Raw genomic sequence first — 26,490 nt, forward strand, 5'->3', positions numbered from 1 at the left:
ATTGGGCAGGAACCTTCCCGCAGTCCAGCCAAGTGGACTGCAGATGGTCGATCTCTTAACCCGCGATGGTCGATCAGCGCAGGGCCAAATGGGGGCGGTCAAGTCATCCTTCACCATCTAACTAACCCCCTCTCTGAGCCAGGTGAAGGGGGCAGGAAAAAAGAAGAAGAAAGCTGCAGACAGGCCCATTAACTAAATGCTTGTGAGTATGGATGTGTTTTTAGTTGGGATTTAAAGATTTCTAATGAGGTGACTGCGCAAGCTTCCTTAGGTAGGGCATTCCATAGTACTGGCGCACGAAAGGAAAAGGCCCTTGATCCCGCAGACTTCTTTTTAGCCCGCGGGGCCGATAACAAACCGGCATTTTGTGACTTAAGTTGTCGGGACAGAACATATGGTGATCCTCGGTTGAGGACATAGAAAGGAGGTAAACCGTGTAAAATTTTATAATTAATTAACAACACCTTAAAATCACGTCTCAGGTGTATAGGGAGCCAATGCAGGTCAGCTAGTATCGGAGTAATATAATCGAACTTTCTCGTCCTTGTCAAGAGTCTTGCTGCTGCATTTTGTACAGACTGCAATCTTTTGACGCAGGACATGGGAAGCCCATAAAACAAAATGTTACAATAGTCAAGGCGTGACGTAACAGATAAAGCCAATAATTAACATCTCAGTTTTACTAGGGTTAAGAAGCTGAAAATTGGAAGACATCCATTGCTTAATCTCGGCAAGGCAGGCCCCCAGTTTACTGCACTTGCAAAGATCTATAATTTCTAAAGGCATTTATAGTTGGGGATCATCAACATAGCAATGAAAACTAATAGCATCTTTACATAAAGTATCAAAAAGAGGGATCATGTAGATGTTAAACAGTAAGGGGCCAAGTACTGACCCCTGTGGGACACCACATGAGACGGACAAAGATTCAGAGATCGTGTTGCCATAAGAGACACTATGCATCTTAACCAGGATGTAAAATATGAACCTAGAAAGTGCTGATCCCGAGATACCAACACATGATTTAAGATGTTCTATAAGAATATAATGATCAATAGCGTCAAATGCGGCACTAAGGTCACGCAATAAAAATATCGATGAGATGTTGGAACCCATGGCTGTGAGAAGATCATTCGTCATTTTTACAAGGGCTGTCTCAGTTGAGAGGTTGGCCCTAAATCCTGACTGAAGGAGTTCAAATCTATTGTTGTCATTCATGAAATCGTTAAGCTATTCTGCTACAACTTTCTCAAATACAGTGGGCCCCCGTGTTACGAACTTAATCCGTTCAGCGGCTATGCTCATAACTCAAATCTCCGTGAGTGAGACCGGGACTGTGACCTTAATCAACCAATAGCATATCGGCATCTCCGTGATTGACACCGTGACTGAGACAGTGAGTGTGACATTGTAAGACCAATAGCATATCGGCGTTTCCGTGTCATGCGTGAATAGTTAATTTTGTTGACGCAGCAAAGCGAAAAAAATAGTATGGACACACTGATCGGCATGTTGGATTGTTCGTAAGACAAAACGACAGACAGAAAACGCCGCGGTCCACGTTTGTAAGATGAAAAGTTCGTAAAAGAGGGAGTTCGTAAACCGGGGGCCCACTGTATGTTCGCAATAAACGGAAGACGTGACACTAGTCTATAATTATAGAGATTTTCAGGATCTCGGTGAGGTTTTTTTAAGTAATGGTTGAATGACGACCATCTTAAAAGCTACTGGTACAATGCCAGAGGAGGGCGACAGATTGTTAATATTCAAGACAGATGATCCTAAGATCAGGAATAGGTCTTCAACGAGTTTGCCTCAAAACCGGTCAAGCATGCAGGATGTCGGCTTTGCTGCATTAACCAGGTGTGTAAGACACTCTCGGGATACTAAATCAAACTGGGACAGAATTATCAGACTTTCATGAACCTGATTGTCCAAGCTAGCATCACCCCCCCCCCTTTTTTTTTTTTAACAAGGACGGGCAACGTGTGAGTTCACAAAGTTTGGGGGTGAGGCCTCCTTTAATGATAAAAATTCATTTGGTTTTAACCAGGTTTCGCAGAGACCAAGCATTTTAAAATTGTGATCTCTAATAAGATCATTTACAAAAAGGGCTTTTGAGAAGAGTGACCTAATATTTATGAAGCCGAATTTAAACCGAGAAAATTTTCCTGAACTATTCTGAGTCTTAATGTTAGTAGTACTAATAAGATTTTGATGCTTGGGTTGGGTCGGTTTTTGTCCATCCATCTTCTATAACCGCTTATCCCCACAGGCACAGGTGTCGAACTCCAGTCCTCGAGGGCCGATATCCTACATGTTTTCAAACCTTTTCCCCCAAAAACACCTGATTCAAATGATTGGGATCATTTTGAAGCTCCTGCAGAGCTTGCTAATGAGCTAATCATTTGAATCAGGTGTGTTGGGGAAAGAAAACCGGAAAACATGCAGGATGCAGGCCCTTGAGGACTGGAGTTCGACACCTATGCACAGGGGTCGCAGGCTTGCTGGCGTCTATCTCAGCTGGCTTTGGGCAGTAGGCGGGGGACACCCTGAACTGGTTGCCAGCCAATCGCAGGGCACACAGAGACGAACGACCAATCTTGCACCCAATCACACCTAAGGACAATTTAGTATGTCCAATTCACCTGCCATGCATGTTTTTTGGGGAGTGGGAGGAAGCCAGAGTGCCCGGAGGGAACCCACGCTGGCTCGGGGAGAACATGCAAACTCCACACAGGAAGGCCGGAGCCAGGTGGATTTGAACCGAGACCTTTGAACTGTGAGGCGGACAAGCTATTCACTGCGCCACCGCGCGGGGTTGGTTTGTATTTTGAGAAATTAAAACCTTGTTGCAATGTTAGTAATGTAGGAATTTGGTTGTTGACGGCTACAACGCACGTATTAATAATAATTTTCCGCCTAGGTACTATGTCACTAATCCGACCGGATAAGGAAGCATGGCTACTTTCCTTAATTATCACCACCTCAGCAGAAAACGTATCACTAGGGGATTCAACATTAGGTATTGAAACAGTGCGTGGATTGCAGTGACCTAGAATAGGTATACAATGTGTGTTGTAACAGTCCAGCCTAGTGCCAGCCTTAACAACTCCACATCCATTCTGGAACCAGGTCACAAGATGGCGGCACGTGTAGACGCAGCGGCCACTCGCTCTTCCGACAATGCGTTGTTTTGTTTGTCAAACAAGTGTTTGTCTGAAAGTTTTTCCGGTCAGTTTACGCCAAAATACGCGTACAGTCAACGAGTCTTCTTACAAATCTGGAGAAGCAACATTTGCCAACTTTTAAACACGGAACTGGAGAACTCGCCAAGGGAATTGGGACTGCTACGCCGGCCTGCTAATTCACCGGACTCGCCTGCTACCCCTCCCGAGGCGCCGGAAGCGGTGCGCCAGGACGAGAAAGCGGGGCAAGCGCGGAGGTATTCGAGCTAGGCTAGAGGCTAACCCAACTCGCACGGCCATACCATCTATTCTTTTGGCGAACGTTTGTTCACTGGACAACAAAATGGACGATATCCGACTTCTGAGATCAGCAAACCGAAAAGTGAGTGACTGTTGTGTATTAGTTTTCACGAAAACCTGGCTAAATAGTAACATTCCGGACTCCGCTATACATCTAGAGCAGCTAACATGCTACAGATCCGACAGGGCTCTCGCAGAGGGGGGGAAGTCGCACGTTGGTGGCGTGTGTGTTTACATCCGTGAAGCGTGGTGCCGGGATGCCACTGTAGTATACAAACATTGCTCACCCCTGGCGGAATTCATGATTGTGAAGTGTCGCCCCTTTTACTTGCCAAGGGAGATAAGTTCAATACTGCTGGTCGCTACCTATATCCCCCCAACTAACAACAGCAACACAAGTGCGGCGCTGAACGAACTGTACCAGGCTATCAGTGAACAACAAACAGCGCAACCAGACGGCTTCATCATCCTCGCGGGGGATTTCAACCATGCTGATCTCAAAACTATTCTCCCGATGTTTCATCAACAAATCCACTTTGCAACAAGAGGACATAACATTTTGGATTGTGTTTACACTCAGCACAAAGGAGCGTAGAAAGCCACCCCCCTCCCCCACATCGGCGCCTCTGACCACCTCACTATTATGCTAATGCCTGCATACAGACCAAGAGTGAAAGCCATCAAACCTGTACGAAAAGAAGTAAGGGTGTGGCCACAGGAGGCGACCTCAGCCTTAAAGGACTGCTTTGAGTCAACAGACTGGGACATTTTTAAGGAAGCAGCCACCTACAACGGCATCACAGATATTGAGGAGTACACAGACACGGTGACCTCCTACATCACCAAATGCATGGACGACGTGACCCACATCAAGAGGATCACCACACGGGCCAACCAGAAGCCATGGCTAACCGGAGATGTCCACAGGCTGTTGAGGGCCATAGACAAGGCCTTCAAAGCTGGGGAGAAATCAGCCCCGAGAACAGCAAGAGCCAACCTGTTCCGTGGCATCAGGAAAGCCAAACAAGAATACACAAACAAGGTAACTTCTCACTTCAAGGACAGCAAGAATGCACACAGCCTATGGCAGGGCATTCAGGCTATCACAGACTACAAACCTGCACCACAAAGCTGTGAGAGCGACATCACTCTGCTCAACAACCTAAACAGTTTCTTTGCACGCTTTGAGGAACAGAACACCACCTGCCCACAGAAAACACCACCACCTCCGCACGACCAGCCTCTGTGCCTGTCTGCTGCCAGCGTGAGGAGGACACTCTCCGCCATCAACACCCGGAAAGCAGCAGCTCAGCACCTCACTCTGCAACTGGCTGCTGGATTTCCTCAGCCAGAGGCCTTAGGTGGTGCGAGTTGGCAACAACATCTCAGGCAGGATCACCCTGAGCACGGGGGCCCCACAAGACTGTGTGCTCAGCCCCCTCCTCTTCACCCTACTAACACATGACTGCACGGACACCCACACCTCCAACCACCTCGTGAAGTTTGCTGACGACACAACACTGGTGGGTCTCATCTCCAATGGCGACGAGACCCACTACAGGAAAGAAGTGGAGCTTCTGACCGGATGGTGTAAAGACAACAACCTGCTGCTAAACATCAGCAAGACCAAAGAGATGATCGTCAGCTTTCAGAGAGGCCGCACCCAACACCCCCCACTGACCATCGATGGTGCTGCCGTGGAGAGGGTGAGCAGCACCAAGTTCCTGGGGGTGCACATCAGCGATGACCTCTCCTGGACCACCAACACTGCATCTCTGGCCAAGAAAGCACAGCGGCATCTCTACTTCCTGCGCAAACTGAAGCGGGCAAGTGCCGCGCCACCCATCATGACCACATTCTACAGAGGAACCATCGAAAGCATCTTTACCAGCTGCATCACCGTGTGGGGCGGGAGCTGCACCGACTACAACAGGAAGGCACTACAACGCATCGTGAGGACAGCTGAGAGGATTATTGGTACTCCACTCCCTTCCCTGCAAGACCTGTACACCGCCCACCTCGGCCGCAAAGCCGTCACGATTGTCACCGATACAAGCCACCCTGCACACAGTCTGTTCAGCCTCCTGCCCTCTGGAAAGAGGTACAGGAGCCTTCGCTCCCGCACCACCCGACTCAGGAACAGCTTCATCCACCAGGCCGTGAGACTGCTGAACTCTCCCCCCCTCCCACCCGTGAAACTGCTGAACTCTCTCTCTCTCCACTCCTCTCCCTCACATTCAGCCCCAGCCAGAAGAAACACCTAGCTGGCTCCCCACCTAAACTCAAACTTTACTCATGCACTTGCAAAATTTGCACAGACTTGCTGCTGCCATGTTTATTTATAATTATACTTCTATTGCACTAGCGATTACACTTAGAACTGTAACAACTACCTCAAATGCACACAACTGGGACAACCACAGCCAGAGTTGTCCTGCTTTGTCTCGTACTGTTGGATTGTCCTGTCATATGCTTCTACTTATGTCTTGTCTCGGGGTACTCTTGCCATACCCGGTTTTTCGTATTTAGTTTTTTAGTTTTAGTTGTTAGTTTAGCAAGACTAGGCAAAGTAGATCAAACATAGTGCACTTTACATTACTATAGATAAGTATCTAGCCTTTAGGTTTGTCTCGTCTTGCGCACCTGCACTTTGTTATTGTACATGTAAAACGCAGAGGATAGTGAGAAACGCAATTTCCATTCCTTTGTATGTTAAGCATATGTGAAGAAATTGACAATAAACTTGACTTTGACTTTGACTTGACTTTGATTCTAGCAGGCTCGCTACTCACCTGCCACCCAACATGTTCTAACGTGAGAAGTCATTGAAGGCTCAAACAGTAATCTGTGTTTCTAGAAATAGTGATGGCGCCTTCCCAGTTAGGGTGAAGGCCGTCCTTCTTTAGCAGGCCGGGCCGGCCCCAGAAAGAGGATTAATGATCTACAAACTGGAAACCTTGCTTTCCACAAGTAGACATCCACCGATTAAGCAAGAATAATCTGCTGAACCTCTCATCATTGAGTCTCGCAGGCAGAGGGCCAGAGACAATTACTCGATGCCGACTCATCTTTCTAGTAAGATTACAAATTCTAGCTATGTTCTTCTTTGTAATCTCAGACTGCCTCATTCTCGTAGCATTGAAACCGAGATGTATCAATGTATTCAAGTAACTAGTGTTGTTTGCACTACGCCGGTGTCTAGGCCTCTTACGTGTCAATTCCCTAAGAGTAGCTTCAATGTTGGGTGCTCTGGCCCCAGGAATACACATTACAGTGACTGGTGTTTTAAGGTTAATGTCACGGGTGATGGAGTCCCCTATAACTAATGTGTGGGAGGCAGTAGACTGAGATGGAGTGTGCCTAACAAGGGAGCTAAAACGATTACGTGTCTGAACAGGCTCACCGCGGCTAGCAGGCCTGCTTAGGGCTAATGTAGCCGGACAAGCAGGTAGGCTACAACCCGCACTAGCCGACGCTAGCGGCATAGGGATAATGCTAACCAGGCTAGCGGGAGGGCTACGGCCCGTACTATCAGATGTGTCCGTCTGATCTACGATTATAAATTACTCTGCGCTAGCTGACGGACAGGTCTCTCCAGGAAAGAAAGCCTCTCCATGAGAATGGTGCAGGTGTCAATGCGGTGGAGCTGCACGAAGCCATGTTTACCTTAGTACAGCCAAGTGAATACTTACGCTAGCAGAGCTGCACGCAAACGAGGACGAACGGTGCTAGGAGCTTTTTGGAGAATAAGCGAATCAAAAGCTAACATAGAATGGAAACAGTCCTCAAAAATAAAGGAAAGAAAAACACGGACACAAGTCCGACGGGTGGTGGAATAAAAAATAGCAAAATAGAAATTGAAAAATATCGTTCATCTATCCAGCTAGCACTAAAAAAGCAGCAACGCCCGGAACCGGTCTTACACTTTCATCTTGACACGTTTATGACACAGGGACAAGATGGCAGACCCAAGAAAACGCGGAGACAGGTATGTTGCTCAGCATAATGCATAGAGACAAAGTTTTGGAAGAGCGTGACCAAGCAGGTGATTAGCAGTAGCTGTTTGTGCTTTGTACTGATTGGCAGGGAAGTTGAGCAGATGTGGTGAGACAGAGAATGAGGCAACTGAACTTGTAAACTGTGACAGTTTCATCCACGCTTCGACCAACAATTTACACTGTGGAACCAACAAACATAAATTGACATTAGCTATGGCTAACATTGTACATATTCACATAAAGACACACATGTAACATACCACTTTGGGCTGTCGCGTCTGACCTTAGCGTTGTTACCTCGTCATTAGCACTTTAGCAATGACATCACAAAGGAAGCACTTTTCATGACTCCAAACTAAATTTATATAAACTTACATGCTCAAAATAATCCAAAAATAAATATATATAATGCTAATATACACTATATTACTATTACTAAATTTAATACTATTACTAAATATAATATATTACTGCTACTGTGGACTTGAAAACAATTGTAAAACAAATGTAAAACAAAAACATACAAATTAAACGTCATAAAGAGGTGTTTCTCTGCACTCATCACCAACAGACCAGCACCTCAAGGCAAAACAAGTGAACTGCATATTGTCAACTGCTACAATTAATATGATTAAGTTAAATGGTTTAGGACCATTTCACCGTGGGGGGCAGGAGCTGCACTGCACTATAACAGGAAGGCTCGACAATGCATTGTAAGGACAGCTGAGAGAATTATTGGTGTCCCCTCCCTGCAAGACCTGTACACCCCCACCTCAGCCGCAAAGCCATCACAATTGTCACTGATACAAGTCACCCTGCACACAGTCTGTTCAGTCTCCTGCCCTCCGGAAAGAGGTACAGGAGTCTTTGCCCCTGCACCACCAGATTCAGGAACGGCTTTATTCACCAGGCCATGAGACTGGTGAACTCTCTTCCCTTTCCACCCGTGAAACTGCTGAACTCCCCCCCCCCCCCCCCCCCCCCCTCCACACACACACACACACCTAAACTCACACTTTGCTCATGCATTTGCAAAATTTGCACAGACTTGCTGCTGCCATATTTATATAAATAGTTATAGTATAGTTATATTATAACTATACTTCTATTGCACTAGCGATTACTCTTACAACTATAACAACTACCTCAAATGCACACAGCTGGGACAACCACAATCAGAGTTGTCTTGCTTTGTCTCGTCCTGTTCGATTGTCTTGTCATACGCTGCTACTTATGTCTTGGGGTACTCTTGCCATACCTGGTTTTCATTTTAAGTTTTAGTTTTTAGTTTAGCAGCACTAGGCAAAGTAGCCCTAACTTACTCCATGTTACTATTAAGAATCGGGAATCAGGATTGTCTCGTCTTGTGCCCCTGCACTTTGTTATTGTACATGCAAAACGCAGAGGATAGTGAGAAACATAATTTCGATTCCTTTGTGTAATAAAAATTACTTTGACTTTAGGAGTGTTTTTTTTAAATATTACATGATATATATATATATATATATATATATATATATATATATATATATATATATATATATATATATATATATATATATATATATATATATTACATGCTATTACATATGTATATTTTGATTACTATGCACTATTGTGATTCTAATATGTATTTGTTATTTTTTATGCCTTTTTACAATTTAAAAATAATTATCTAAATGCTTTAGGAGCATTTTGGGGGGCTTGGAATGGATTAGGTTAATTACAGGTAAAATTTCAATATGAGTTCCGGAAGGAATCAATTCATAAGTAGAAGTACCATTGTTCTCTGCTTTTCATTTATTGTGTTGTAATCAGTGCACCTTTCATGAGACTCTTTCCCTGGGTGTGCTTTTTAGCAGTTCCCTTTCAAAAACGTATTCTCTTGCCTCCTTGATATACCTTGCAGCCAGTGGTATCCCCGGCTGCTAATGGGTTAAAAAAAAAAAAAAAAAAAAAAAAATATATATATATATATATATATATATATATATATATATATATATACACACACACACAAAATAACACACTTGAAGCTACTTATATAAAAAACTTAGTGGTTCAATGACTTTCATTAAGTTGAAGAGGTAAAAAAAAAGGGCTTTAACCTAATAACAAGCTAACAACACGCTAATGACTTGACAAGGTTTGAGACCCCCTAGGGCTCTGCATGCAACAGCCAATTAAGTAGCACCCAACGGGGTATTACATTTTCACAAGTACGCTGCTTTTTTTTTTTTTTTTGGGGGGGGGTTATGGAATAAGATCGCTGTCAAAAAGACGTATCCATGTTTTCAAATAGACGTATGCGTGTTTTACCATACGTATCCGTGTTTTCAAAGTTGTAGTCGTGTTTCCAAATTTATATCCGTGTTTCACCATCCGTATCCGTGTTTGAGCAGTAATGTGAGTACGACACTCGCGAGACATGCGTGTTTTACCATTCGTACGAGTACGACTCTCGCGAGACACGAATAACTGTCTTTGCATGAATCTCTCCTTTTGGATGCTTCTGGGTTTCAGTTGAATATGCAAATCGGGATGACGTCACCTCAAGATACCAGCCAATGTCAGTCGATCTGCGATAAATCAACACGCATACGTCTTGTTGACAGCGATCTTACTCCATACGTCAACATTACGAAAATAATATTTCCAGAAATACAATACAAAATGGGATTCATACTAAATTTGTTTAGAATGCCGTTAAGAAACTAATAACGATGTACTGTATTTGAAACTTCCAGTAGCCCCCAAAATTGAAGAAACACACTTTTAAAATTATGAATGATATCTACCCATCTAAAGAATTATTACGTTTACCTTTTAGTTTTGAAGACATGTGCACGTTCTGTAAAAATGATAATTGAAATGTGTTCTTTTCATGTCCAATAATACAACGATTTGGGAATACCTCCATCTCTGGATCTCTCCTAAATTTGAATCACTTCCTGTCACACCCCTGGCTTATCATGTTTTTTTTTTTTTGGTGTAGGCGAGGTCCTCCTGCCACGACGAGAGGGCGGGGACACTGGCCGCGCACCTGACGACCATCGTCATCAAGGCCTTACTTAAGACGGCTGGCGCAGGAGGACAATCGTCGGGTTATTCCATGAGCCACTTTTCATTGAAGCCTTAGTCGTTCCCAGCGCTTTCTCATCCCGAGTCTCTGCAGTCGCGCGTTTTGATTTGCACTTTTCCTTGTGCTTTTTGCTTCGTTGCTCGTTTGCCTTTTGCTACTCCTCCGGGCTCTTTTGTTGTTCCTAGTTTTTTGATTGTCCTCCTGCTGACCTCGTCCCCTTGTGCCAGACTACTTAATCGTTTAGACCCGTTTGGTCTCGCTTTTTGTTGCACCTTTTCCCCCACGCTTGCCGTGCGATTTTTGTTAATAAATCATTGAAGCTGGACCCTGCGTGTCGTGTCGGGGTCCTCAACCTACTCGTGTCTCGGGGTTATCCTTAACACTTCCAGCTCATTTTTCAATCGATCACATACTATTTGGTGTCATACCTCTGAATAAGAAAATTGAAATTCCTGTAAATATAATCTTATGTATGGCCAAATTTCTCATCCAAAAGCAAAGGTTTGACAAATGTATCCCCGTCCTGATTTTTTTTTTTATTATGGAATTTAGTAATTTTATTAAAACGTTGAAGTTTATTGAAAGATCAAGTGTGCAAGTAATTTACAATATCATGAAGGAAATCCCCCATGTAACATAGATTGTCTCGTTGTTAGATCTTTTTTTTTCTGTCTCATTTCATTTATGTTGTATTGTTTCCTTAATTATTCGTTGGTTGCTTATCTGTTTGGATAATGTACATATACTTTATATATTTGCTTCAATTTGTAAATTTATGTGTACGGTTCCCTTGGCAATTACGCTGTATTGAAACTAGGACTAAAAGTCTAGGCAATTGCTATTTTGTATATCATTCTGTTTGTTAAATAAAGGTAAAAAAAATCAATACATCAACAGCTGATTGTTTGCATTATGGATGTCCAATTTATTTGTAAATTATTTCATGAAACTGGACTGACCGATGACCTGTGACTCAAATCCATATATTGTTTGAACATTATAAATATAAATTATTAATTGGTAAGGGATTAACTGTCAGAATAAAAACAAATAAGTAAATAAATATAAAAAACTATTTTGTAAAAAAAATCTTTATTTCGTAATAGGATTCCAATTCAGCTTCCACGTGTTCATCAAACCAATTATTTTCCAAATTAACTGCAGCGCTTAGTTCTGACACCAGAGGTAACTAACTGTTACAGAAGTTTCCTGAATTTACGACCCCCCCCCCCCATTAATTGCCCTAAATGTCCACGAACGGGCCAAAAAACCTCCATTTGTGCATTAATAAATTTCACATACATTATCCTTAAGATTGAAGCCATTGAAACCTTCTGTTTCGACTGACATTGCCAGTGAATCAAACCCAAAAACAGATCCATGCGTGCAAAGGAGAGATTCACGCAAAGACTTGTATTTGTGTCTCGCGAGAGTCGTACTCACACGGACGGTAAAACACGCATGTCTCACGGGATGTCGTACTCAAATGACAGGTCGAATACGAATGGTGAAACACGCATACGTCTATTTGAAAACACGGATACGTCCTTTTGGCAGCGATCTTACTCCATAGGGGGTCATGCAATCATCTTTTTGCATCTAACCTCGATTGGTCACACTGCAGCAAATATTAAAATATCATATTCATATAGTACTGCATCCATCCATCCATTATATTAACTGATTATTTTCACAAGGAGGGAGTACACTCTGAACTGGTTGCCGGTCAAATGTACATATATACTCACAAACACACCTAAGGAGTATTTGTAGAGTCTAATAAATCTAGCATCTAGCAGAAAACCACATAGGCACAGGAAGAACATGCAAACTCTACACAAGAAGGCTGGAGCCAGAAGTGAACACACAGCCTCTGGACTGTGAGACATGCGCCAGTCAAGCCCGGTGCCACCCAAGTACTGTATATAATATTTATACATAAACATACAATGGTGCTATTTTTTGTATTTTTATTATTATCAACTATAACTTTTATTTTTATTAGCATTTAATATGAAATCATATTATTCCTTTTATAAAGGGACAGTGAGAATTTTATTTCACCCCCCCCACACATATATTGACAAAAATTAGGTACTTGGTACAGGACCAAAGTGGGACTCATTTTCAGTCGTGAAGTTTCAGGGCATAAGAGTTCACAACGTTTTGATGAGGATATACAATTTTACCCTCGTTATAGTAGAAATCTTTAATAGATTACCATTACCTTATCAAAATATAATTGACTTCACTGTACAAGAACAATCAGTGTTTTATTAGGTATGGGAACATAAACAGTAGACTGAGCAAAAGGACAAAAAGAAATCAGTGACGTGATGAGGTTTTACGCTTCACAAGACACTTTTTTTTTTTTTTTTAATAAAGCCAGCAAGACTAAAGCAGCTAACATTGCACTTTCTCTTTAATGTGTTATATTTTACAGGCAGTGTTGGGAGTAATGCATTACAAAGTAATGTAATTACTGTAATGCCTGTCACAAAAGTAATTACTGTAATGCATTACTTTTTGCTGTAATGCGGTAGTGTAATGCATTACACACACAATATAGTAATATTTTACTCTGTACAAATGAGAGTAATGCAATGCATTTTTAGCCTGAAAACTGTGAAAACAGTGAGATCGGAGGAGAAAAGTCCGGGGCAAAATGTTTACTTTCTGTTATTAGTACCTACCACAGCAGAGAAGAGTGGGGTAGCAGCAGACGACTGCTTGAATATGGACAATACGTACACAAGATGAACATACGCCCTTTAATTTCAGTTCATTAGAGATAAAGATAAGAATTATAGAATAGTTAGGTGCACTTTGTGCGCGACACCTAAAGAGCAGTCCACTTCACGAATAGCACCAATAATTTGACAAAACATTTAGAGTGGTGCATTAGGAGGATTGAGAGTGGAGACACAGTAAAACAAAGGAGGCGCAATGATCAGCCACTTCCAACTCAAGAGGTTAGGCGACTCGTGGCGAGCGTAGAAGATATGCTGACGCTTTCCACAGTAGATCTGCTAGCATTTCACGACTAGCAATACTGACAAGGTAAGCTAACACTCATTTTCACTGTACAATTCCTATAGTCTACAAATAGTCGTAGTCAATGAGTATCAAGATAAAGCATACACTGCAAACGTTTCTGTTTGGGTTTTTTAGGATTGCGAGTCCCAGGGACTCAACACTTTCTAGAAGTAAAATGAGAACAACACTCAGTTTTATGCCTCCTTGGAAACATACTGTATTTGTAACCAACATGGGCTTGGGTGCCATGTGGATTCTCTGTGATGGCTAAAGAAAATAAAAATCAAATGACAAAAATAAAAAACAGTGATTAATAGTTTGAATGGTTTTGAGAGTGGCCAGACAGGCCTGTCTGATAAATGTCGGTTGGGGGCAGTTGAAAGGTGATCTAAAGCATTCTAATTCTAATTGCAGGTGGCATGCTGGTGAAAGTGATTTTGTTTCTTTGCACATCTCTGTGAGTCTCTGTCTGTCACATAAATATTCGACCAAACCTTTCATTTAAACATCAGCTGTCAAGTCCTCCACCCCCAGTTTGTATAATCTCCAATGCTGCTGACCACTTTTGCTGATTGAGATGAAGTTAGGGGTGGGGAGAGATAATTAGTTGCAGGATTCAGAAAATTCATTTCGAGCCACTTCTGTCAAATTTTTAACTTTCATTGGCATATCTCTTTGAGCTTTGCGAGAAGGGCTGCATACCCGCAATGATTAAAGGGGATAAATGATGACAGATGATCATCATTCAGTCTCTGTCAGCTGTGACCTTTGCAGGTTGAATGACCAGAGAGACCAGAGTCATTACTAGTCTTTATCTCTTTTGTGCGTCTGTCGCAGTCCTGCTGAGAGGAGAATAGCTCTATTATTTAGGCCACCCATTCCCAACTTGAGAGTTTGGCACCCCTGTAGGGTCGCAGTATAATTTTGTCGGGTCACAGAATGCATTTCTACTGCAAAGATTTGTATTTATTCTTTTCATATCGTCTATACTCCTTTTTTGTGTGTGTGTGTGTTTTACTACAACTGCTGTAAAACAAAAGAATTTGATTGGACGGCGATAAAGTACAGCATAAAGGTCTTTGCACAATAGAATAGAATGTTTGTATTGCCATTACAGTAAATAGCAAGTGTACAATGAGATTGTGAGTGTTGCTCCAATTGGCGCAAATAAATAATTATAGACTAAAAATCAGTTACACACAGTGCAATTGTTATTTTCAGTGTGTTCCTGGTTTGTTGTTATTCAGAGTGGTAATGACTCTGGGGGAAAAAGCTATCTCTTAATCCGTTTGCCCAGCTTTTTGAGCCCAGTGGTGCCAACTAGAGGGAAGCTTTATGACCAGGATGAGCTGTGTCTGACAATGTTCCTCTCTCTGCCTAGGTAGCAATAGCTGGCAATATCATCCAGGGAGGAAAGAGAAAATCCTGTGATTTTCTAAAATCTAGATGGTGTTGACCACACTTTGCATCACTTTCCTGTTGGCTGCAGTGCATCACTTCGACCACAATATGATGCGACACTGTCAATGTTGGTTCAGTAGGTCACAAACAGCTGTTCCTCAAGCTGTTTTTTCCTGAGCATTCTCAGGAATTGGAGTCTCTGCTGGGCCTCCTTCACCAACGTTGTGTTGTTGATGGTCCAGGAGAGGTCGTCAGAGAATTTCAATGCAGGTCCGGTTAATGATGAGTGATGATGAGTGGGGCCAGGTTTTTGCTGTGTTTGCACAAGTCCAGGAATGTTTTCCTTTGTCTTTCTGGTCTTCAGAGTGAAGTAGTTATCTTGAATTCAAGCTGACAGTCGCTCAACCTCATCCCTTTAGGCAGACTCATTCCCTCATGAGGTGAGCCATCAGTGATCCCTCCTACTTCGCGGTCTCAAATATCGCGGTCTCAGTACTTCGCGGGTTTTTCCTGGAAAAATTTAAAATATTCAAATAAAAAATAATTTTAAAAAAGCGCAAAAATGGAAACAAAATGAAAAAAAGCAAAAAAGTACATAATACAGTACTGTATTCATCAAATAACTAAATATTACTTAATAACTGTGTTAAGAATTCTTCAAGCGTAAGAGTTTGTGACGTTTGATTTCTTATTTTGAAATGCATACTTTTAATTTGTCGGGTCACGTTGCATTTCCGTTTCCTGTTTTACGTTCTCTGCTTCATTCGGCTTGTTACGGTGACGTAGTGAATGACAACGTAAGCTCATCTTTATAGTTTATCATTTATGTTGATAACGCACGCTACTGCCTATGTTTAGTAAGCGATGAGTGTTTATTCTGTTTATGTGTTCGTTTGTGTAGCGGTTGCACCTTATAGTTAGTAGTTGTTGTTAGTTGATGCTAACCCGCTAATGTTGGCTAAAAATACAGTAAATTCATAGATTAAAGTTCGGCAAGTGTTTATGTTAGTTGACTGACTTGAGCATTGTTGTTCATTTATTATTCAACAGACACTACATGATACACCATACATGAGCCAAAATAAATGTTAAGTTCAACGTGATGACTTGCGTACTCTTTCACCGGAGTCTTGAGGCAGATAACCAGTCCTGAGAACAAATTCTCAACAAACTAAGTAATATTTAGTTACTTCGCGGGGGGTTGACACCCCCCATTAACCGCAAAGTAGGGTATATATATATATATATATATATATATATATATATATATATATATATATATATATATATATATATATATAATCTTACCTTCATTGGCTATGTAAGTTTTTATGAAATAGTGTAAATAGCGCCACAAGGAAGTGATCGTCTTCTTCACTGAAACCGCGCCGCTCGCTAGCTTGACACCACCTCCATGAAGTGGTTCTAAAGTCAACCAGCCATGAAACAATACACTCTTTCAAAATAAAAGATCTAACATAACCTTGAGGTATGTTAAGTGTATGTATGCAACTGTGAATTTACATAATCAAGAAACTCAAAAGTTCGTGTAAACAGTACTTCCTATTGAAAAACATAGGACATTTTTAGCTGGAAAAGAACCATGAATGTGCTGTATAAATGCATCCAATGCATGTTTCCTTTCTGTACAACAAAGCTAACACGTTTAGCTAGGACCTCTACAGTGTGTGCAATTGCGGGAATCTCACTGGCTTTCTTTTGTAGTTTATAGCAAATTCACTTTTGGCCAAGGTTTATGAAGCAGTCCTCCGAGAAAGGATCACAATGACAAAGGCCTGCTGATTGTTTGGCTCTTTGTCATTTTCACCCCTTTGACATTATCTTCAGTAAAAAACCTAGTAACTAATAAACGAAATGCTGTTGTTTACTTGTTTACCCGGTTCAAATCATCTTCTCCCCGACTCCGGTATAAAACCGAAAGTAAAAATAGGCACAGCTGCTCAGATAATGGGGGTTGTGAGTTTACGCTGTAGAGGCAGCATTGGGGTGGTGGAGAGGTACTACGAGGGCTTGCCTTGTTGCTCTGACAACATCATGCGTCTCATAAAACCTTTTCATCCGCTCGGCTGATGCCGATACTGAAATAGTTCTAAGAAAGGGAAAAAGATAACCCTTTGGCGGTATTTAAGGTCAGAATTAACTTTGTAACATTGCTCAAAGCTCCAAAATGTTATATTTCCATGACAGGACTAAGACATGGAGCAACTACTAACAAATCTCTGGTAAAGTCAGCTGTGTTATTGCTGTGAATGACAAGTAGTGAATTGATCCAAGACAGTTCATTCACTCAACTGAACATATTTCTCCACTGATTGGTAGTACTGTACTCTAACGCAGCGGTGCCCAACCATCGGCCCGTACCGGGCCGTGTGGGCTGCACCCGAAATAATGTTTCGGAAATGGTTTAACAGTTCATACGTTTGTGCTCGATCTTTGTTTTTGTTTTATTACATACAAAGTGAGAAGCATGATGTGGCTTTCAGAGCAGCAGCAGCACTAAAGTGACTCTCACATTGACTGATTGCCGTTTGAACAATAAAGATGCAGCAATATAGCAGATAAACATCGAAGTCAGTTTAATTTCAGCAATTTTAAGCAAAAAGGCCGGCTGACAACATATGATGGAGATCTGACGTAATGTTTATCCCGACGACTACAACAGATGAATATAGATCACAGTATAACGTATCACTTTTGTTTTTTTTTTTTAAGCATTCTCGTCATTCATCGGTCCGTCAGCAAAATGGGTGACCATCAGTGACACATCAGTGCTGACGAAGTGCCACCACCTCTGCATATTAGTAATGGAAAATGGCATCAGCCGCTCATTTGTTAGGACTGTACTTGCCAATAAAAATTCCACCATTTTAATGCAGTATAGGGACCTAATCTGATACCAGTATGGGTATCAGAACAACACTACTTTTCATATTACAATAGAAAAGTCTCAAGGCAGACCAATGTTCTTATCAACATTCTCATCTTCATTTGTGGCATTTGTTTAGCTGAGCAAAGCAAATAGAGTGAACCCTCGCAACTTCGTGGTTCCAGTATCGAGGATTCGGCACATCGCAGATTTTTTTTTTCCATTATGTGGATTCCCTACAGTGCGGCTTTTTTTCCCATTACGCGGATTCACGACTAGGTAGATTGTTTTTTTTCATTACGTATGTATAATATAAGAGTAATACGTCATTTCAGCGACCCGTAGCTGTGGCCGTGGCTTGCCATTTGGGAGTGGACAAACCCACTGTTCGCTACATTAAGAAGGATGAGGCAAACATTAAGAAGATGGCTGCCATCACCTTTGGCAATTCAGCGAAGTCAGTTGTTACGGCTCATAATAAAACGATCGTCCGTATGGAAGGTGTTTTAGCAACCTGGATTGCCAACTGCCGGAAGAAAAACATAGTGAATCCCTTTCCTTTGAAGTCTCGCGCAGCTGCGGTCATATTCGTACCGGCCCGGATGTTGAATTAACCAAGGGTTCACTGTACATTACAATTTTAGATCCGTGATGCAGTTCTGCAGTTTGGTTTCATGAGGGTCATCAATGTCATTAAATAAAGGAGCACACACTGCTGACTGTAAACGCATCTATTTTCAGACTGCCAACTAGTAAAACTGAACAAGTACAAGAAAAAAAAGACAACCACATCTCCACTTGCAGATCTGTTGGGTGAGAGCCATATTCCCTATGCCTGCCACAGTATTATGATTGAGGAGTTACAGTTAGTTTGACATAAACACTGAGAGAACAAGTATCACAGCATACAATCACATATTGGCTCTCTTTAGTTTTTTCTTCACCATTCCCTTGCCTCCAGGTCATCTCTTTCTCTGAAAGGAAGAATTGTCCCCCACAGCGGCAGCAGTATGTATATACATGCTCATCTGAAGAAGAAGAAAAAAAATTATACATATAACAATTACAAAATATAAGAAAGCAATACAAATTATCAATCAATCACATATATTTTTAATTTGTACCCAGAGGGTCACACATCAAATCAAAGCTATACAGGTGTGGTCAAAAGCTTATAAAGGTTTCTGTAGGATTTATGATTAAGAATGTTGGTAAAGCGATATCAGATGTCAGATATCTTAAACATTTTTTCATTGTGGTGGTAGTGCCACCCACCGGTTAAAGAAAACTGTTGCCATGGCAACAAGTTATTTGTCAAGAAAAGTGCTAATTTGGGGGGGGGTCTTAATATGCATGGAAACTCGTGAAACTTTGCACGCGCATCAAGACTTGCAAATGCAGTGGACCCCCAGCATCCCCGCCTTATTTTTTTTCAGCTTACGACGTGATTTGCGACATTTTTCCGTCCCCTCTTTAGAGTACTCTTCCCGCTTTACTTAAAAAACAACTGTCATGACCCTAAGGTTTGGCTGTATTTGTGCTGTTTTGTCTCCATATTCAGGTGTTTTTAGGTAATTACTCTTATTTTCTGGTCCTGTCAAACTGCCCGCGCTGCAACACGTCACTCAGATGCTGGTCTGATATTGGTCTGCGTCACAACTCCATAAGATACTGAACTATTGGTCAGCGTCACTGTAAAAATGGCAGGATGCTACGGACTGGATTGCGTGAATGCTTAAAATAACTACAGTGGGCCCCCGTGTTACGAACTTAATCCGTTCAGCGGCTATGCTCGTAACTCGAATTGCCCATATGACAGGCAATGCAAACCTATGTTAATTAGTGAATGCGTGCAACGCGTGCAAATACCTTAGGTAAAAACATCACGACTTTATACACATATTAAAAATTAGTGACAATCTACTGTACAGTTAAATTAAATAACAAATATACAAAAGAAAAATGACATTTACCTTTGGGGCGACGTGACTTGAGCTGGGTGGAGGCGGAGGGGAGCAGAGAAGAACCCGCAGCATTTATTTATTTATTTTCTTAAACTAGAACTTTTCTCAAACAAGAACATATCACTTACGATTTCCTTCTCTTTAATCCATAATAGAAGAAGCCTCTCCATTTTGTTGTTGGCCGAGGTCCGTCCCCTGGCAAGGAAATTCTTGCCCTTAGAAGATTGCCGAGCGGTTACGGCCATACTCACGAGCAAGGTTAACTATGCGTGTGCCTCCTTCGTATTTTTTTATTCTCTCCTGCTTCGTTTCTATTGTCATCATCCTCTTACTTCTTCCTTTACCACCACTTGCAATTTTAGAAGCCATGTCTAACAGATAAAGTTTGCAAAGTCTTCACAACAGACCGACCAGCTGTGCCATCAAGCTAGATGAAGGCGTTCGGCCAATAGCATATCGGCATTTCTGTGACTGACGTGACGCCGACCAATAGCATATCCGCATCCCCGTGACTGAGACCGGGACTGTGACCTTAATTGACCAATAGCATAGCAGCATCGCCGCGGTCCACGTTCGTAAGATGAAAAATTCGTAAAACAGGGAGTTCGTAAACCGGGGACGCACTGTATTTATTGTGTTTTACTGCTTAATTCAAACTTGAATGGGTGAGCCATGGGTCCGAAGATTGCTAGTGATGTTAAAGAAAGAGTAGGAAGATGATTTATATGGAAACGAAGCTGGAGATAATCAGGAAATACGAAGAAGGTAGCCGAGCCTAGGCTAGGCTACCCTCACTAGTGAATATGACCATAACTAGCTCGTCACATACAAGTAAATAAATCTTTTCTATATTTTTTAATTTATGTTTTTTAATTGTATATACAATGTTCATGTTTTTACGTGGGGGTTTTACATGCATTAGCAAATCAACATAGGTTTGGATTGCCCGCCATACGGCGAATTCGCGTTACGATACCAACCGCTGAACGGATTAATCTCGTGAACTGGGGGCCCACTGTAATTGCCTTTTCTTTTCTTTTTTTGAACAAAATGGCTCAGTAGCACCCTCTACAAATTTTTAAGGAAGCAGCCCCAGTTGAACGTTTCACCTAGGTCCATGAAAAGTGGTAGCCTCGTGTTGGGCATTGAAACCTATAAAAACGTCTATTGCGACTATGTGCAAGGTTGTCCAGAATATGAGCTGTGCATTTTTGGCCTTTTTTTTTACATTTAAAGGGGTCTTATATTTGCCCCCTTGTCCTTGATGGGTCATCAGTAACTTCGTTGGGCTGTACAATCTCGAGAACTGGTCAAAAAATATTCTATGACTGGGGTGCCCCATAAACTTTTGCGTTTCATAATTGTCACAAAACACAAAATGCAAAGTAACTCAGCAAAAAAAATCCCAAACTTCACATGCACTGTATATAGAATCACGACCTAAACATTTTAGTATACTACATATAGCTCCACCTAGTGGTTATAGCCAGTTCACTGTCTTTCACCTACCTGTCTGACTTTATTCCATTCAATAAGCCTAATCACCGTCAGGTGTAACCAATTACTCACCTAGTATAAGCTTTACTGTCCTGCCTTTTTCTGCCAGATTGTTAATAATTAGCTTTCTACCAATCCTCAGACTAACCCCTGGTTTCGACCATGCCTGCCCTTGCAACCAGAACCCCGCTTGCTCGGTAAGAAGATTTGCTCTGCCAACGAAGATTCTGTCTGCGTCTAATTGGGGTTTCTGCCCTGGATGAGGTGAGGCTGCCTGTCCCTTGTCGCCAATAAACCAATTAGTCAGTACTGTATTTTCCACACTATAAGGCGCACCCTCAATTAATGACATATTTTAAAACTTTTTCCATATATAAGGCACACCAGATTATAAGGTGCACCCTCAATTAATGACATATATTTTAAAATGTTTTCAATCACAATATAGTAATACTCAAAGTAATAACAATAATAACTTAAATAATAACTCCAAACTCTCAATAGCATAACTGAATGTCAATATGACCAAACTTGTTCCAACTGTAAACACACAAAAGGAACAGGTAAAGCTTACTTTATCAGTTCATTCTCCATCTACGAATCCCAATCTCAATATTGATCCATATATAAGGCACACCTGATTATAAGGCGCACCATCAGCTTTTTAAAAAAAACTTAAGGCTTTTAGGTGCGTCTTATAGTGCGGAAAATACAGTACTCTTCGTCTCCCTTCGGTTGCTCTTTGAAAATGAGATAGAATGCCATTATTGTCATTGGATAGCTGATATAGATTGAAACTGTGAGCGCAGCCTAGATCGGTGCCTATGAAATATAAAAAGTCTCAAATTTCGATATTTATTAGCTACTCACGCTGCAAGCAATAATTATTTTAATTTAGGCGATGACACTGCGAGAGCACAAGCTGTCAAAATGATGGCTCTGGAAGATCTCGTTGTCAGGTAAAAGCCAAATGGTTGTTTTTAAAATGTGCTTTATGTTTAGTTGACAATATCCATGCATTTTAAGTGGCAATAAACACCTTAGAAGTTTTTTTTAAAGTGGCTCACCACATGCCAAACCACTGCTTGTCGTGAAGTGTGTTAGGACCGCTGTTACTACACAATGCTTCTATCCGCTGTTTTGCTTGCAAGCAGAGCAAAATATAATAATACAAAAAAAAAAACCTGAGTGAACCATAGCTCATAGCTTGTAATCAGGTTACGCATTATTTCATATGTACTAACCACGGTCCCACGTCATGTCCTCCAGTAAGACTATTGAGTCAACTGGCCAGTCCTGTTGAAGTTCTTGAGCTGAAGGGGAAAGAAAAACAGACAACTTTTATGCACACAACAGATATGTTCTTTTCATGTGCTAAATCTGCTGGTCATCTACAAAACAATAAGAAGGCCAAACTGGATTTGAATGTCAAAAATGAGATCATTCAAAGAATTTATACAAGAACATTTTTTTAAGAACCAAATCACTTTGTTTGTCGTTGTCTTGTTTGTCTTCTTCCAAGTGATTTTAAGAGATTACAACACTTATGTTAGTAAAATCATGAAAATTACAACCTCTTGGGGGAAGCTGGAACTCAGCTCAAAGGCAAAAGAAAGCCCACACGTTGTACTGGTCACCATTTAATTACAGGATACATAGAACGCTTTACGAATTTACTGGAGCACCACAACTGCTCTATGGTGGTATCACTTTTTTTTTAATGTTTCTGTGTAATATGTATTACAAACAAATCCTGCTTGTGCAATATTTATGTCCATGGGACATGTGTAATACCAAGGTGCAAATTGTTGTCTGTGTATATTGGTTGCTGTCTTGTGCTTGTTTTCTCATGTTTGCGGCAGCTGATGATTTCAAGACAAATTTCCCCAAGAGGAACAATGAAGTATATTGTATCGTAAAAATAAACACAGATACAGTGGTGCTTCACTAAAATATTATTCATGAACTGAAAAAAGCAAACCTTTATGAATTGATTACACCAGAGGTGTCCAAACTTTTTGCAAAGTGGGCCAGATTTGGTGTGTTAAAAATGTAGGGGGGCCAACCTTGGCAGGCGTTCTTTACATACAGCAACAATTAATTTAAATACATTTCAGCGAGCCGTTCTGTGTTTAACATTTGCTTTTTTATTTTCATTTACACTATCTTAAGCATGTGTTTTGGTTGATATGAAACATGCATATCAAAATTGAATTGACATTAAATATTGAAACTGAATATTCACTTATTCACTTTTTTTAACGCCAACTTTTTTTGTAACAGTTGAACAGAAGTAATTGTACTCTTGGGTGCAAATTACATTTGAAACATAAAAACATATCTCACCATGGCAGTTTAATATTTATAGAATTTTTAAAAACAATAACAGAGAAATGAGCAAGTAATAGTCATACGTATTAACAAGTGCAGGGCGCATTTAAAACATAAGTGCAGGGCTCATTTAAAATATGAAATTAGTAACTATATACGTTGATCGGATTTTTAAACGTTTATTATTCTGGAGTGAAAACTTAAAAAAAAAAACTTTTTCAGACTTCTCATAAATGAAAATTGACTTGTCCGCATGAGTGTGATGGATGAAACAGATCTGGAGTGTAGGACAAAGGCCAGGTGTGGCTATAAGGCAGTCGTATGGATGCGCACGATATCTTGTGAGAGTCCGTTAGCCGTGTCCTCACACGGCTCTTATTTAAGTTCATAACCGAGAATGTCTTCTCACACAAATACGTCGACCCAAACAATATTAGCATTTTCTTACCAAATGCTCAAATCTCTCGGAAACTTGACCTTATCCAGCTGTCAGTAAAAGTTGGCGATATAAAGCTGCTGGTGCTGACCGCAGCTCACTGCGTCACACTGCAGCTCAACTTTCCTCCTTTTGTTGACTGTCGCCATTTTAGAAAATAAGGGGCTCATACAGACAATTACTAATACTAATTTGCTGTTCCTAATTGAACCTATAGATGGCAGCATTTAGCACACGCAGGTGCCAGCGCTGCTGCCCAATGCATTAATTCTCCATGCTGGCAAGATGTTATTGATTTTATGACGTTGGCTGCCGGCCGGATGGCAATTGACCACGGGCCGCATTTGACCCCCGTGCCGGACTTTGGACATTTCTAGATTACACTTTTTATTGGTTGTGTGTGCTGTACTTGATTGAATTCAGACATGAAGTTGAGAACTTTAACCCAGAAAAAGGCAGACAGCTCATGGTGATTAAAGGTGAATTGATACCAGAAAATTCCTTTTATTCAAAAGCAGATTTTTTTCCCCCCTTTTGGTGTTCGTATTAACGCTGTACTTTTTCAAATATATCAAATTCTGTAATGAATGGATGCATGTAATGATCGGTAATCCTTTTGGACAAAATAGAGGAGGGGATTTAACATGAACACAGAAATGGAGAAAAACATTTAATTTTTAAAGAATCCTGCAATCTTGCTCTGCATATTTGGGCTGTTAGACATGTTTAATACTTATTTCAGCCACTGTGTGTGTGTGTGTGCGTGTGTGCGGGTGTGCGTGTGCATGTCATATAAAAATAGAGATAATCAAAACAGATAAGATCATACATTATGGGGGCAAAGATGAAGGAAGCTTATTATATTTGTATTGTATCAAGTAGTTGATGAAAGAATGAATGCACAAATGGATGAGTAGACACACCTCCTGGTCATTAATAATTGAGTGAATTAAATAAATGAGTGAATAGGTGAACAAATGTTCACACCTGGTTTTAACAGTTCAGTTGTGAATAAAAGTCATTATCATGTTGTTCACTTTGACTGTGATAATGATTTTGAGTCATGAATAATTAGTGTTAAACTTTGCTGAGGCTTTAATTAGTGTTTGAACTGTGTGAAAGATAATTCCTGCAACAGAGAAACATATTTAAAAGTAAGAATGACAATGACGAGGGACTGTGTATAAAGTTTATATGAATACATTTCTATACGGTGAACCCTCGCTACTTAGCGGTTTCACTATCGCGGATTTGCCACATCGCGTATTTGTCTTCAATTACGCGGATTCAGGACTTCAACTTTTGCAGTAGCTCCCCTGTGTGCTGCTCCCGCGAAGGCTTGTACTGAGCCTAAACACCATCAAAAAATGATGACAACTGCTGACAAGGTGATAGTTCTCGAAGGGAGGGTTAGGTAAGTTACGCAGACGTGGCCCGCATTTGGGAGTGAACGAATCCACTGTTCGCTACATTAAGGACAAGGCAAACATTCAAAGACGGCTGCCATCACCTTTGGCAATTCAGTGAAGCGAGTTGTTACGGCTAGTAATAAAACGATCGTCTGAATGTAAACTGCTTTAGCAATCTGGATTACCGACTGCTGACGGAAGAAGAACATCATGAAGGCCTTTTGAAGTCTTGCGCAGCTCCGGTCATATTAGTAGTGGCCCGGACGTTGAATTAAAGTCTAATCAGTATGTGATCAAAGATAATTACAATGGAGAGTTTACACTTGAAATACCATTTTATTATCAAAGAAATCTAAAGAAGAGGTTTCCAACGGTCTGGTGAACATCGTCTTTGATCCTCCATTTCTGACTCCTGGCTGTGTGGACAACAGCAGCGCCGGGGTGCGCTTCATGAGTTATACGGCCTGTGTGAGTTTTAATCTACTCCCGCCCCAACTCCCACCCCACAGGCATGTTTGTGTTGGTCATGAAGCGCACCCACAGTAAAAGGCACACACGCACACATACACACACATTGTGAAGGCAGAGAGAGACCAGTAGGAGCAGACATTCGCCAGACAGTTGGAAACGTCTTACCTAGGTTTCTTTTATAATAAAATTATATTTCAAGTGTAAACTCTCCATTGTAATAATCTTTGATCACATACAGATTAGACTTTAATTCAGGGGTGGGCAACTCCAGCCCTCGAGGGCCAGTGTCCTGTATGTTTTCCAGTTTTCTCTCCCTAACACACCTGATTTAAACCATTAGCTCATCAACAAGCTCTGCTGGAGCTTGAGAATAATCCTAATCATTTGATTCAGGTGTGTTTGAGAGAGAAAACAGGAAAACATGCAGGACAGCGCGAGCATTAAATTGAAATACGGTTTGGTTTATCGTTTTGGAGTTGCCACATTCAAT

General features: G+C 41.2%; 1 protein-coding gene and 1 pseudogene across 1 annotated transcript in view; both read right to left on the bottom strand.

Moving 5' to 3' along the window:
• Positions 1 to 6,310: 6,310 nt before the first annotated feature.
• LOC148421820 (uncharacterized) lies at positions 6,311 to 10,406 on the bottom strand (annotated as a pseudogene).
• A 7,172-nt stretch (positions 10,407 to 17,578) lies between these two features.
• Positions 17,579 to 26,490, bottom strand: part of dnajc24 (DnaJ (Hsp40) homolog, subfamily C, member 24) — a 14,568-nt gene continuing 5,656 nt past the window's right edge. The window contains exons 4-5 of the mRNA XM_088417804.1: positions 22,598 to 22,666; positions 17,579 to 18,920 (exon numbers count right to left, since the gene is read on the bottom strand). Coding sequence (XP_088273930.1) covers positions 18,739 to 18,920; positions 22,598 to 22,666 — 251 coding nt within the window. The 3' untranslated portion in view covers positions 17,579 to 18,738. The remainder of the gene's footprint in view (positions 18,921 to 22,597; positions 22,667 to 26,490) is intronic.

This window comes from Hippichthys cyanospilos, chromosome 6, assembly GCF_059441005.1.
Source record: "Hippichthys cyanospilos isolate Australia breed blue-spotted pipefish chromosome 6, RoL_Hcya_1.0, whole genome shotgun sequence".
NCBI lineage: Eukaryota > Metazoa > Chordata > Actinopteri > Syngnathiformes > Syngnathidae > Hippichthys > Hippichthys cyanospilos.